This window comes from Hakea prostrata, chromosome 8 (genome assembly GCF_041222555.1).
Source record: "Hakea prostrata isolate BN-2017 chromosome 8, UWA_Hpros_2, whole genome shotgun sequence".
Taxonomy (NCBI): Eukaryota; Viridiplantae; Streptophyta; class Magnoliopsida; order Proteales; family Proteaceae; genus Hakea; species Hakea prostrata.
This window is the reverse complement of record NC_142607.1, coordinates 51,833,154-51,846,842: the sequence shown is the minus strand read 5'-3', so window position 1 is coordinate 51,846,842 and position 13,689 is coordinate 51,833,154. Positions and strand designations below refer to the sequence as shown.

Genomic DNA, 13,689 nt, shown 5'->3' with positions numbered 1-13,689 from the left:
GATAATTTTGTTGCTTTGACTTGTTTGCTTTTGATCATCAGCTGTTTTCTTCCAGCCAATTTTCAGATTGCTAGTCTTCTGCAGTCAAGTTCATTTCAACTTACAAGGGAAAAAAATAAAGAAGGGAAAAGATCCCAACTCGAGAGTTAGAGCAGTCTTCACTAACTTTCAAATATTTTTTCAATCTTTCCTACTTATAGAAAAGATTCAAAGGACAAATATGTTTTTTTTTTTTTTTCTATTTAAAATATGTTATTTTTTTATAATATAATAAATTCCAAATGACGTAAACATAAAAAGATAATGTGCAAACTCAGGGAAAATGTATCAAATTTGTTCTAGAAAGAAACAGTGAATTATATAACAGCTATCCCTTGATGATGCAATCAAACTGCGTGTAAGGGCTATAGGCTCACTCAATCTTGACCCTATCATTGTGGATATAAGAAGGTTGCAATCTATTCCTAGATGTAGTTTTACTTATTCCTAGGTCTTGCAATATAATTGCTCAGTCCAAGTTATAGATATCTTCGTTCGGGTTCAATATGGCCCATCCACTCCTTGTTCAGCCCGACCTTGGCCTCCCCCTTAATGAAATTTTTACCAAAAAAAAAACACTATTCATATGGAAAATTTTCCAGATGGTCAGATTTTAAAAAAAAATTACTCAATAAGATATTTTAGAAAATTCTTATCCAAATAGATTATATTTTTTCAAATAATAATCAAATCCTAAATGATGTGATAATTTTTTCCATCTAACTAATATTCTACTATGAACTATCCAAATAACCCTCAAGTGTTTCATTGCAAATGATGAAATTGACGAATGATAAGAGGACTGAGAACCACAAAAGACAAAATGTTGTCCGTCCTAAAATTGCTAAGAGATTGAAAGAGTTGGTAAGGGTTTCTCACAAGGTTCTCTTAGTAGAGTATAAACTAATATTGGGTCTTTCTAGTGTAATAAATTACATATAGGTCCCATAGCAATGATCACCGGCTCCCAAAGTTAAATTATTTCAAATTTCAAACTTAAAATGACCAAAATAATCCTGAGGATGTTTAATGACCAAAATGATTTCCCCAACCTATTGGATTTTCATTCTTATACCGATGATGCCAATACCCAATGAATTAGCTAGCTGCCAAATGGTGCAAATTTACATAGATTATCGATGCACCGACTTGCATTCACATCTTTGAATTAAACAAATGATAACTCATAAGATGGCCAATATAGGGTTGGTTGAGTGGTAAGATTCATATTCTCAATGGAAAGGTTGTGGGTTTGACCCTTGCGGATGGCATTTCCAATATTAAAAAAGCTCCAGTTTCCAAAAAAAAAAAAAAGAAGAAGAAGAAAGAAGAGCGCATTGGCCATTGTGTGAGCTCTTAAAACCCAAGACAAATTCATTTGTGGGGGTTTTCTCTATCACAAAACTCTATTAGATTGCCAATGTAGGATTGGTAGAGTGATAGAAATCCATATTTCTCAGTGGAGAGGTCATGGGTTCGATCCTTGCAAACAGTGTCTCCCCCCCTAAGATGTAATCAAGGTGCACTACGAACACACTATTCAAAATGAATCACTTGTTCAGGAAGTCAACTTCAATGGCTTCATTGGCATTGAAGCAGACTCGAATTGCTTTGATCTCAATGGCGTCATTTCTTTTAGTTCCAGATGTTGGTGAAATTCATTCATCTTTTGTTATGAGTTTCAAACAAAGCTTGGTTTGATTTAGGTGTCATAGACTTTCATTTCTATACTATTCCATTGGAGTTTAGAGCTTCATCATCTGCAAGACCTGAGTATGCTGTTGATGACTACTATGATGAGGGGCAGTCTTCAAGGAGGGTGAGAACGAGGAAGGGCTTGAGATTGCGAAGCTGGATGTTGCTCCTCAAATTATTCATGCACTCGCAAGGAGAGGAATCACTAAGCTCTTTCAAATTTAGGTATACTTTGCTTCTACTATTTTGTCAATTTATAATTACAGGATAAAAGATTCAATAATGGTCAATCGGAACTCCTGAAAATGAGAACAAGTGCTTTCTCATATTGTTAATTTGTGATCATATTTCCCCTTAGAATCAAATGTTTCACATTTTTTTTTGGTAAGTTAACTTTCATTCAACACAAGGACAAACACCTAGCCTTGGACAAGCAAAGATCCCAAAGCCAGGGAGTGGAAAACGGCCTTTCAAGGCAGCTGGTCAGCTACATTGCTACACTGTTACCACTTATGGTAATAAAAGAAACACTACAACTATGGGAACAGGAATGTAAGGAAATAATGTTTCCCACCACCCCCATCTACTTGCACAAGAGCTTTAGACTTCAAATATAATATGTTTGACAATTCTAGGTTGTCAGTTTCCACCAAAATGAATTGGAGGTCATTGGAGACTGATTGAAGAAGCGCTTCCCTAATCGCCACTGCTTCACCCAACAACACTGAATCAAAAGGAATGGGATCGGAGACTGCAACTAGAGGAAGTCCATTATGGGTTCTAACACAAAGCCCACCCCTGAAGAAACCCTTTTAGGCTGGCATCTGTATTAAAAATCAATTGTTTTCTATCTCTGCGGTTTGGGTATTAGCATCGTTGGTATAAGAATGAAGATACGATATGTAGGGGCTATTTTGGTCCTTTTAGGTTTGAAGTTTGAAATTACTTCATTTATTGAAATAAGGGGACCAACATTAATTTATATTCAACTAAAATGACCACACATAAAAAACTCTTATATAAAAGATTTGATGGTAATTTGAGTAGTTGAAGGAGTGTTGGACACACCGCCCGCGTGTAGCAGGCTAGAGGGCGACGCCATTGGTTTTACCAGCGTTGAGCTGCGAATCGAGTACGTACGGCGTAGAATTTCTATCTGTCGAAACGCAACGGGGAAGAGATTTAACGAGAAAAAATTTGAAACTGGTTTACAGAGTTCGTCTTTTCTTCACCTCCTTAAAACCCTAGAAGAAGTAAAAGTACTCTCGAGTAGGAGATAGGATTTGTCTTTTAAGTGTTCTGGTTGATGAACTAGGGTTCTGTTTATCTGCCTCAACTCAAATATGTCGAAGAGGAAATTCGGCTTCGAAGGATTTGGCATCAATAGGCAATCGACCTACAATTTCGAGCAATCTGAAGCTCCGTCGAGACTCTTTGTTCCTCCTTCGTCACGAACCGGTAGTCATGACAACTACGAAGATCATGACCTCGACAATATTGAATATGACGAGAGAGATGGGAGTAGGGATGCTGCTGAGGATCAAACTGGCGGTGGTGGTGGTGACGATGATGGAGAGATTGACCCTCTCGATGCATTCATGGAAGGAATCCAAGAGGAGATGAAGTCGGCGCCGCCTCCTAAAGCAAAAGATAAGCCGGAGAAGTATATGGATGACGAAGATGACGATCCCATGGAGAGCTTCTTGAGGGCAAAGAAAGATGTCGGATTGACTCTTGCTGCTGATGCTCTTCATGCTGGTTATAATTCGGATGAAGAGGTTTATGCTGCTGCTAAGGCCGTTGATGCTGGGTTGATTGAGTATGATTCTGACGATAATCCGTTGATTATCGATAAGAAGAAGATTGAGCCAATTCCTGCCTTGGATCATAGTTCTATTGACTACGAGCCATTTAACAAGGACTTTTACGAAGAGAATGCTTCCATTTCAGGTCAGTTTTAAAATTCCTTCGCTTCCTAAGGGTTTAATGTGCATTGAACTTGATTTTATATCCTTTGCATTCTTCAGTTAAATTGTTCACCTCCTGAAATGAAAAAGAACTCAATAATTTTCAGTTGGTTTTTTGTTTTTCCCATCCTTGTGTGCGTTTTGCTAAAGAACAATGTAATTTGGGGAAATTAGAAAGCAATGTGATGAACTCTTAATAGCGTTTGTTTGTGTATGCACAAACTCCTCTATTGATATTTTTCTAGGAAAGAAACTTTTTTTTTTTTTGAGCATTCGCAGTTATTTTTACCAGGAATAGACTGCAGTGATTTAGCGTTTATCAATATATTTAATTCTTGCATCAAAAGCTGTCATAGAGCCTTACTTAGTAGCCATTTCAAGGTTATTAACACTTTTTTCTCAGACTAGCAAAATAGACTATTCGGAAGCATTAGTTTTTTTGAAGTTGTCATTTGCTTCATCAGAAAAACAAGGATGTCAAATTAAGTGAGGCAGAGAACAATGGACTATGAATAAAGAAGACAATTGTTAAAGATGACATAGAGCCCTACTTGGTGGTAGTTTCAAGGTTACTAACTCTTTTTCTCAGACTAACAGAAAAGACTATTAGGAATCATTCATTTTCTTTAGAGCTGTCATTTGTTTCATCAGAAAAAAGGTAAGATATCAATTTAAGTGAGGTAGAGTACGATAGACTATGAATAAAGAAGACAATTCTTAGAGAAGAAATAGATCCACAGAGCTACTTAGTAATAATTTCAAGGTTACTAACTCTTTTTCTCTGACTAACAAAATAGACTTTAAGGAAGCGTTAGTGTTTTTTATTTTTATTTTAAGGCTCTCATTTGCTTCTTCAGAAAAACTAGGTTATCAATTTAAGGGGGAAGTGCCTAGATCTGCCATATAGCCGAGATGTAGATCATGTTTTGTGACAAGAAGCTACCATGTTGAAAAGATGTACAAAATCTTTTGTAGGATTAAAAAGGGTAAGCAAACAACCTAAAATATACCTCCAACTTCCTCTCACTTCCTCTCACTTCCTCATTTTTATTATTGAAGTGGGCCACACCCTTCTCCTTACCTTCAATGAAGGAACACATGCAATGGCTCCCTCCTCCCTGAAAAGTGGCCCTGCATCTCTCCACCATCACTGCTGACATTCACACCCTTCTTCCATCCCCCCCCACCCACCAAAAAAAAAAAAAAAAAAAAGAAGAAGAAGAAGAAGAAGAAGAAGATCCTCTCAGTTTTCTTCCCCCTCTATTTCTGCCCTTTCCTTTCCCTACAATTGCACCCCCACCTGGCCTAGCCAAAGCATTTCCCCCTAAATCTCTCTAGGTTCAACTTGCAGCCATTCCCCAACAAGGGCAACATACAATTGAATTACCAAAGGATCCCCTTCGCATGTATGAAATAACACTGCCATGACTGCTCTATTTGGCATCCCTTTTCTAATCGCTTCCTGGGAGCTTCTTAGCCTAGAACCATCAGCTCTCTAACTCTGGTCCCTCCCCTGCCTTTCACTTCCATCATAAATGGAACTTTAAAGATTTTTCTTCCCGGAAGTTTAAACTCCTTAAAAATTTGTTACTTCTAATATGAGGGTTTCTGCTGAAATGATGCTTAGACAACCCACCAAATCCAAGTTTAATGAAAATCAATATGTCAACTAAAGTAAGGTAAGTAAGCCACAGCCTAAACATCTCTTGCCATATGCTTGCTCAGAAAATTGTTGTCATGGAGGAAGGAACTGATAGGGAGGGGTAGATGAGGGTGGCAGTGGTGGTGATGTTGGAGATGCACTTTTTTTGCACGGAGGGTGGGTGGGTTGTAACCCGAAGGGAGGACGCAGCCGTTGAGGAGGTTCTCTTTCCTTGGAGAAAGGAGGATGAGGAGAAGAGGAATACAGAAGGGTCAGATCTACTTCAATATAAAAAAAATAATAAAAAATAGAAAGATTAAAACATTGAACAAGAAACCAAAGTTGACGGAAGGAGAGAATGATACTGGGGGTATTAGGCTCTTCATTGAAACTTTTTTTTTTGGGTTGGGGGGTGGGAGTTTGGGGACTCTTATGGGGATTTAGTAGATGTATTCAACATAATAACTTTGATTGTAAAAGATAATTCGACACTTACCAATATTGGAAATCCTTCTCTCTCTGAAATTTGCACTAGTTTAAGTACATATTCATTTTGTAATTTGTATGATGGTAGTTATAATGCTCTCTCCTTCCCTACCTCCTGTTTCTTTATTTTTTTCACCCCTTGCTTTTCTTACCCCCCCCCCCCCCTCTTTTTAACACTTCAAAAGTTTCATTTAAATTGCATCCTCCCCCTTGATAAGAAGGGTAAATAAAATCTCTAACAAGGGTTAAAAAAAGTCTTTCATGCAATGGATGAGTGACCATTTTATGCATAGCTTTGTCTCATTAGCATCATTTACTGTAATCCTTCAAATCCTAGATTCTTCTAATAGTATAGATTTAAATTTTATGTCTAGCAACCTAATTTTGTTTTCCTCTCCAGGGATGAGTGAGCAGGATGTTGCTGATTATCGAAAAAGTTTGGCTATACGAGTTTCAGGTTTTGATGTACCGAGACCTGTTAAGACATTTGCAGATTGTGGATTTTCATCCCAGCTGATGAGTGCTATAACGAAGCAAGGTTACGAGAAGCCAACACCAATACAGTGTCAGTCTTTCCCGATTGTGCTCTCTGGGAGAGATATCATCGGTATTGCAAAAACCGGTTCTGGAAAAACTGCTGCTTTTGTGCTTCCTATGATCATGCACATCATGGACCAGCCTGAACTTGAGAAGGAGGAAGGTCCAATTGGAGTGATTTGTGCACCTACCAGAGAATTAGCACACCAAATATATTTAGAGTCCAAGAAATTTGCAAAATCTCATGGGATACGTGTATCTGCTGTTTATGGTGGAATGTCAAAACTTGATCAATTTAAGGAACTAAAGGCAGGTTGTGAGATTGTTGTTGCTACACCTGGGAGATTGATTGACATGCTGAAGATGAAAGCACTAACGATGTTGCGAGCAACTTACTTAGTTCTTGATGAGGCTGATCGGATGTTCGATCTTGGTTTTGAGCCACAGGTAAGATCAATTGTTGGTCAGATTAGACCAGACCGTCAGACGTTGCTCTTTTCGGCAACAATGCCACGTAGAGTTGAAAAGTTAGCTAGGGAAATTCTCAGCGATCCTGTAAGAGTTACAGTGGGTGAAGTAGGAATGGCCAATGAAGATATTACACAAGTTGTCCAAGTAATTCCTTCTGATGCCGAGAAGATGCCATGGCTTCTTGAGAAACTTCCTGCAATGATTGACAATGGGGATGTTCTAGTATTTTCTTCAAAAAAGGCTACAGTTGATGGGATTGAGTCACAATTACTTGAGAAGAGTTTTAAAGTAGCAGCTCTCCATGGTGATAAAGATCAAGCTTCTAGAATGGACATCTTACAAAAATTTAAATCTGGGATATACCATGTATTGGTTGCTACTGATGTGGCTGCTCGTGGACTTGACATCAAGTCAATTAAATCGGTTGTAAATTTTGATATTGCAAAGGATATGGACATGCATGTCCATCGAATTGGAAGAACTGGTCGTGCAGGAGAGAAAGATGGTACTGCATACACTCTTATCACACAGAAAGAGGCTCGCTTTGCTGGTGAGTTGGTCAACAGTTTGATTGCTGCTGGCCAGAATGTCTCTTCGGAACTGATGGATCTCGCCATGAAGGTGAGGTTTTTTTTTTGTTTTCTCTCCCATTTTGAGGGTGTTATTTTATTTATTATTTATTTTTATTTTTGGGTTTGGGGGGGGGGGGGTTCTTGTCCATGTGTGCAACAGTGTACTGATCTTTCCAGCCAATCCCATTCTTGAGAGATACTAATAATCATGTCGACAGTGTGCTTATCTAGTGAAGACCAGAGCTAAAACATTTAGCATTAAAAGTTAATCTCCTTGTTAGCACCTTTTTCCTAGCTTGCATCTTCTAGGTGTCCTATTTTCACACACACGTTGATATATGTGATGTTTTCCCTAGCTCTGTCCAGTATTAGATTTCATTACCTTCTTGTGATCAGAAGCGTCTTTGTTGTGAAACTGATGATGTTCTCTGATCCCATTATCTTATGCTTTGGTCTTTATTTGTCTGTTTCGGAAGTTAATTTCAAAATTTGTGTCTAATATAATCCTAGTGATTTCAGATGATAGTTCTATATCCTTTGGTATATTTTCCTTTTTTGAATGGACTTTTGGGAGTCGGAGGAGTTGATTCCAAAAAAGACAAACACGGTTGAATTCAGGCTATATGGTTTCTCCATGTGGCACTATTGCTTTGGATATTCTCTCAAAAGGTCAACCTATTTGGAACTGTTTGGAAAGAGGAACCTCTGAAAACAAGGCAAATGTCTCACTTAGAAAGAAGATTTTGAAAAATCCAATAAATGGTGGACCACCCTTTTTATCTTTTATGTGCCGGGGAACTTTATCCTCTTTAACAGGCCTGTGTCATGGACAACTTGGAAGTTTTTTCTTTTGATGGATATTCTCTTCCCCCTTTTTCTTTGTTTTTTTTTTTTTTTTGGGGGGGGGGGGAAGGATTGGCTCGGTCCTTGTATTTTTTATGCATATGAATATTGTGCTTATTCTTGTGCATCTTTGTGTAATCTTTAGGATGGAAGATTCAGGTCGAAACGTGATGCGAGGAAAGGATCTGGTATGAGCTTTTCTGTCATTGAGACAGTCCACCTATTGATTGTGTAACTGTAATGGATATTACATCTGTTGAGTTGTAGAAACTCTTCTTGCACAATAATTTTTATTTAAATTCCCTTTGGTCTCTTTGATTCCTGTCATTCTTTTCCTTCTCATTTTCTTTCTACGGAAACGCAATTCATGATACATAAAAATGGAGCCATCAAAAATTTCCAGATTTTATTTGATTAAATGCAGGAACATCTTTTTCAACATACATATTTCTTTGACAGGTGGGAAAAAGGCAGGAGGAAGGGGAAAGGGAGGTGGTGGCAGTGGGCGAGGAGTGCGTGGTGTTGATTTTGGCTTGGGTATTGGATATGAACATGGATCAGCAAATACGTCTTCTCCGTCAAATCAAGGTCGATCTGCTGCTGTTAATTCTCTGAAAACAGGGATGATGGCACAGTTCAGAAGCAGCTTTGTGGCTGCATCGAACCAGGGTACAGATAACAACTCCAGTGCATATCCAAACAAGAGGCCAGCGCTACCTGGTTTTGTTTCTGGTGGTTCAATTGGTGGAGATATAAATAGAACACAGGCAACAAGTTCATTGAGTCCTGCTCCAACGTTTGCAACCCCTTCTGCAGATTCCAGAGAAAATAGAAGTCAGAAAAATTCTGAAAGGTAGTTTTCTATATTCAGTTAGGTTTTATAACTCTTCACCCTACTGTAGTTGATTATGCTGAAAATTGTTTTATCTTTTTAAAAATTTGCAGCTCAAAAGATAGGCCTAGGGAACGGAGAAGGCCATCTGGCTGGGATCGATAAATCTACTCTGGAAATGGGAACTGCTTTCTTTCTATGATTAAGAGGTTCCCTTCTACAGGATTTTTGTATCACCCATGTATGTATTATTATTCTCAGCTCCTTTCCTGCTTGATAGATCTTTAAATGTAGGCCCTAAGTTTCTTACAATTCTTTATGTTTTTGGATTCTATAATTTCCCCCTTTCTTCAAATGAAATTCTTTTGATAATTTTTTTGTGAGATTTCTCCTTTTTGGTTCCGCCATTACCTCTAATATATTTGTATCTGCAACATCCAAGGCGGAGCTTTTTGGTTGAAAATTTTCATAGGTTGTGTAGTTCATCTTTAATACACATGCTTCTGTGATCCCGTCCTCCATCACCATTTCCCCCTCAATATAAATATTTTCCGTCCAGAAAGGGCCATTTATTCTCTCTTTGAACTCAGTTCTGTATCTATTGAGTGGCTATTATGTTTCCTTTGTTGGACCCAGCTCCTCTCCAATGAGCATTCAATGGCTGTGCTGGCTGGATGTGCACCAGGCTTGCAGTGACATGCATGCATCCTGGCGTGAGCAGAGCCAGCTAAACCGTCGGATGTCTTACTGAGTGGTGTGCTCATTGAAGAGGAGCGCCTCTCTGTTTGGTATGTAGGAATTTGCTATTAATCATGCCTGAAGAGTGCTGAGAACTTCGACATAACAGTAGCAAGTAGATTTTGGTTGTTCTAGTTTATTGACTTACAGGTTGTAGCAGAATTTTAGCTGTTAAGGATATGCACAAGTAGGGGGTGGGAAGGGGCAGAAGGGTCATTTCAAATGAGGGCAGAGAGAGAAACAATGAGCACTAGTTTGCAGTACATGGCCAGTGTACAGCCTGAACTTGGTTGCAATAATGCAATGTCAACCCAGTAGTAAGCTTGCAGCTTGCAGCTGGAGCCTTGCTAGGACCAGGAGCAGGAGCACTAGGATGGGTAGAGTGTCTTTGTGCTGCCTTACCCTTGGAATGATTTGTGAATTCACAAATGAAGTTAGTTGCAATTTTAGCTATCAAGTAAGCATGCACCATTATCGATAACAAACTTGGAAGACAAGATAGCTTCTTGATATCTCTTATCAATATTTTATTTTATGTAATATGCATAATCATTTGAGAAGATGTTTCTCAAATATATAATGTTTTTATTTTTATTGAATTAATGATGAATTATCCGTTTAGGAATTTCAAAACTCTTGCTTTAGGCTGGTGGATTGGCTAAGAGCTTTCAAGTAAGAGGCTGACCACGAGGTCACCACCTACTTGGTAACATAATGAGTTTTGACTCTTGACTTGAATCTTGGATAATCTATCACTATCTAAACCTAAAAATTAGATTATTTATGACTACTGTATCATTTAGGTGCAATTAGACCAGATTGACTCTTACCCAAGAAAACAAATTAGGCTAGATGACAAGTTTTCAAATTTTGAAGAGGGGATCTACTTCAGTTCCGGGTCAACCTTCCTCAGCTATTAAATTCATAGGTTTTATGTTAAAATGATGGATATTATGACCCAGAATTGTCACCAATAAATGAAAATGAAGATTTACTTCTACTTCAAAAGATATTTTGAGTGATTGAGATGTTAATCTAAGTTGCTTGCATCATCATGTGGGTGTTATAATGATGTTTAATCTTTTCAATGCCACATAAATGGTAATAAATGTTTTGTAATAGATGTTGACCCCTTTCTGTGTTGGTATGTGATCTGGCATATGCTTCAATTGTACTTTTAAGCTAATTACATTATTACAGAAAGAAAATAAAAAGTTATACTTTCAACCATTGGATGGACACTCCCTCAACCCGATCCAGTGGTTGTAAGACTGTCGTGATAGCATGCAATCTGTTATTTTATAGGGAAAAAAAACTTTGCACTTGTGTTTGATGATGAGTCAAACGAGGCTGAGATTGAGGCTGAGATTATGTTAGAGCCTGTTTGGTTACATGAATTCAAAGATTTCAAATCTCTGGACTTCTGAATGCGAGATTTATACCTGTTTGGTTGTAGAAATCCTTGGATTCATGAAATCTAGAGATTTATCTTTTTACACTAAAAATGTGAAATTTGTAGATTAATGGGTATGTGATGATTCCTACTATAAAAGCTCTAAATATTTGTGCATTCACAAAAATTTTGTTGACCAAACAGTTTGTCAAGATGAAACCATAGATTTCATTCCATAGATTTAGGTAAACCAAACAGTTAATTTTATTAATTATGATTCCATAGATTTGAAATCTCTAGATATTTGAAATTTACAGACTCGTGTAAACAAGCCCTTAATTCATAGCCAAATGATAAAGGCTTAAAGCTTATCAACTTGCAAAATATAGCATTTGATAATCTTACACTTACAAAGTGAAATTTGCCCCAAACAATTTTCTGGTAAGATTATGTTAAAATAAGTAGAACCTTGTGTAAATATAAACATTTTTATGTTCGAAAGTATCTTGTGCTTTTTCTCCATAATAAAACAAACATAATTGGATTTCCTACAAATATCATCTTACAGGTTTTGTCTTTTTGGAAGTGGATAATTCTACCGAAAATTTTTTATGTAAGATTTCATATTGAAACAAATTGAGCTTACCAAAATATGACCTATACATGGTTTACAATTATGCTCTGTCTCTCTCTTGTTTTCACCCATTTGATTAGCATGGGAGATGCCAACATATAGGTTCAGATATTCCTAAATTTAAAATGGTATTTTCGGAGGAAAACTATTTATCATGCTGTAGGAAGGAAGGAATCTGCATTTTATATCAGTAGTTGCATTAGAAATTATATAATTTACATGGGTTTTATATTTTTCTGTATAGAGCCATAGAGGGCACATTATATTATTGATTTTTTTTCCTTTTCATTTTTCATGGTAAAAATCAAGCTGCTTAAAAATATTTGTCTGAAGCAAAGTTTGCACAAAAATATTTGATAGAGATAGCTCTCTGAATATACAATATTAAAGGTGATATTAACTGGTTTTATTTCTCACGCCAGAATCGATGATTGAACTTTTCATGCCAAAAACCCACACGCGCCCATTTGGAGTCTAGATCCTCTTCAGTCAGCTTTTTTGTTAGATTATCATTTTATATTTACATGAGGTATTGGGACCCACACTCGTAGAGTTTGTCTCATGTCAGGTAGGATTGTGTGAGATATATATTCGTATGAGTGTGGGAGAATGATAGCTGGTTGAGTAGAGAAAATCTTCACTACGCCCATCTGCCTTGTTTAAATTGGTATTCTAAGCTCTGGAACACTGCATTGATGTTGATGCTATTCATTGGCTCATTCACACAAATGCAAAGTCTACGCCATGCATCAATCTGATAATGTTTTTTTGCCCCCTAAAAGCAGTGTGGTGGTTAAGCATTTTGGAGATAAATTTCATCCTTTTCATGTCGGTGAGGTGTGATCAATCGACACGTCTCTAAGGCCATTAGACCAATACATATTTTTGTTTCTCCTTTTTTCTTAATTGATCATTATCTTCTGGAAGAAAAAAAAAAGGCTATTTGATTTGATTGGGGTTATATTACACTTTACCTTATTGATGGTCACTGGATTAGAACCTTCCATCAAATTTTAATTAATTTATAAATATAATAATATACTTTTACTGAAAATGCCCCCACCACCACGCCAAATCGATTACATCCAACTATTTAGGTATTTATGGAAAATTAACAATATTTTTGATATACTTTTGGCTAAACACTTTCAATTGCGATGAAATTTTTCTATTTTTACTGGGAACTATTTGTAGTCTTGTTTAATGGTAAATTATTTTTTTGTGGTTATCAATCGCTAGTTAAAAAAGTGGATGTGCTTCTAGCATAGTAGTGGTAGCTTTCTACATAGAAACAGTAAATCTATTTCTATTATTCCTTCCTGCGTTTTTCCTGGCTTGTGGGTCCTCAGTCGCTATGATTAGTTGATGATAACCCAAAATAAATGCTAATTAATTGTAACATTTTCAGTCTATTTGTGTATAATCATGTACTTATTAGAGATTGCTGTTGTTTCTTTACAGATGCTTCGTGAGACCAAACTTCCAATAGAGGAGCATATGGGTGCATAGCATGAATTGGAAGCCTTAAGTGCAACTTAGTTTGCTTTTCACCTTCATTGTAGAGAGTACATCTCATATTAGATTGCAAAGTTTTGATATGGCCCTTAAATGATAAGCCTAATTCTTTCGAAGTAGTTGCTTGTAAATTGAAGAGATCCTCAAACTCTTTTTTTTTTTTTTTTTTTTTTTGGGTGTGGGGGGATTCAAATTCTCTAATAGTTTTGTAAATATTTTTTTAGGTAATGCACAAGGAGATTTTCTAGCGAGATAGCATTTGATTTATCTTTTAACTGAACCTAGTGGACTTGCCATTGCACTTTATTGTAGAACCAAGTTTTGT

At 37.0% G+C, this 13,689-nt stretch overlaps 1 protein-coding gene across 1 annotated transcript; it reads left to right on the top strand.

Annotated features, from left to right (window-relative positions):
* The first annotated feature begins 2,778 nt into the window (after positions 1-2,778).
* LOC149008504 (P-loop containing nucleoside triphosphate hydrolases superfamily protein) lies at positions 2,779-12,133 on the top strand. Its single transcript, XM_089166095.1, has 5 exons — positions 2,779-3,684; positions 6,230-7,458; positions 8,398-8,440; positions 8,712-9,105; positions 9,198-12,133. The coding sequence occupies exons 1-5, from the start codon at positions 3,078-3,080 to the stop codon at positions 9,247-9,249; spliced, it is 2,325 nt and encodes a 774-aa protein (XP_089022221.1). The 5' UTR covers positions 2,779-3,077; the 3' UTR covers positions 9,250-12,133.
* The last annotated feature ends 1,556 nt before the right edge of the window (positions 12,134-13,689 follow it).

Excerpts from the sequence above, each read along its gene's own strand:
- LOC149008504 (XM_089166095.1), top strand. The coding sequence starts at position 3,078 with ATGTCGAAGAGGAAATTCGGCTTCGAAGGATTTGGCATCAATAGGCAA. Across the intron at positions 7,459-8,397 it reads TGATGGATCTCGCCATGAAG|GATGGAAGATTCAGGTCGAA; the intron begins GTGAGGTTTTTT and ends TGTAATCTTTAG. Across the intron at positions 9,106-9,197 it reads AGTCAGAAAAATTCTGAAAG|CTCAAAAGATAGGCCTAGGG; the intron begins GTAGTTTTCTAT and ends AAAAATTTGCAG.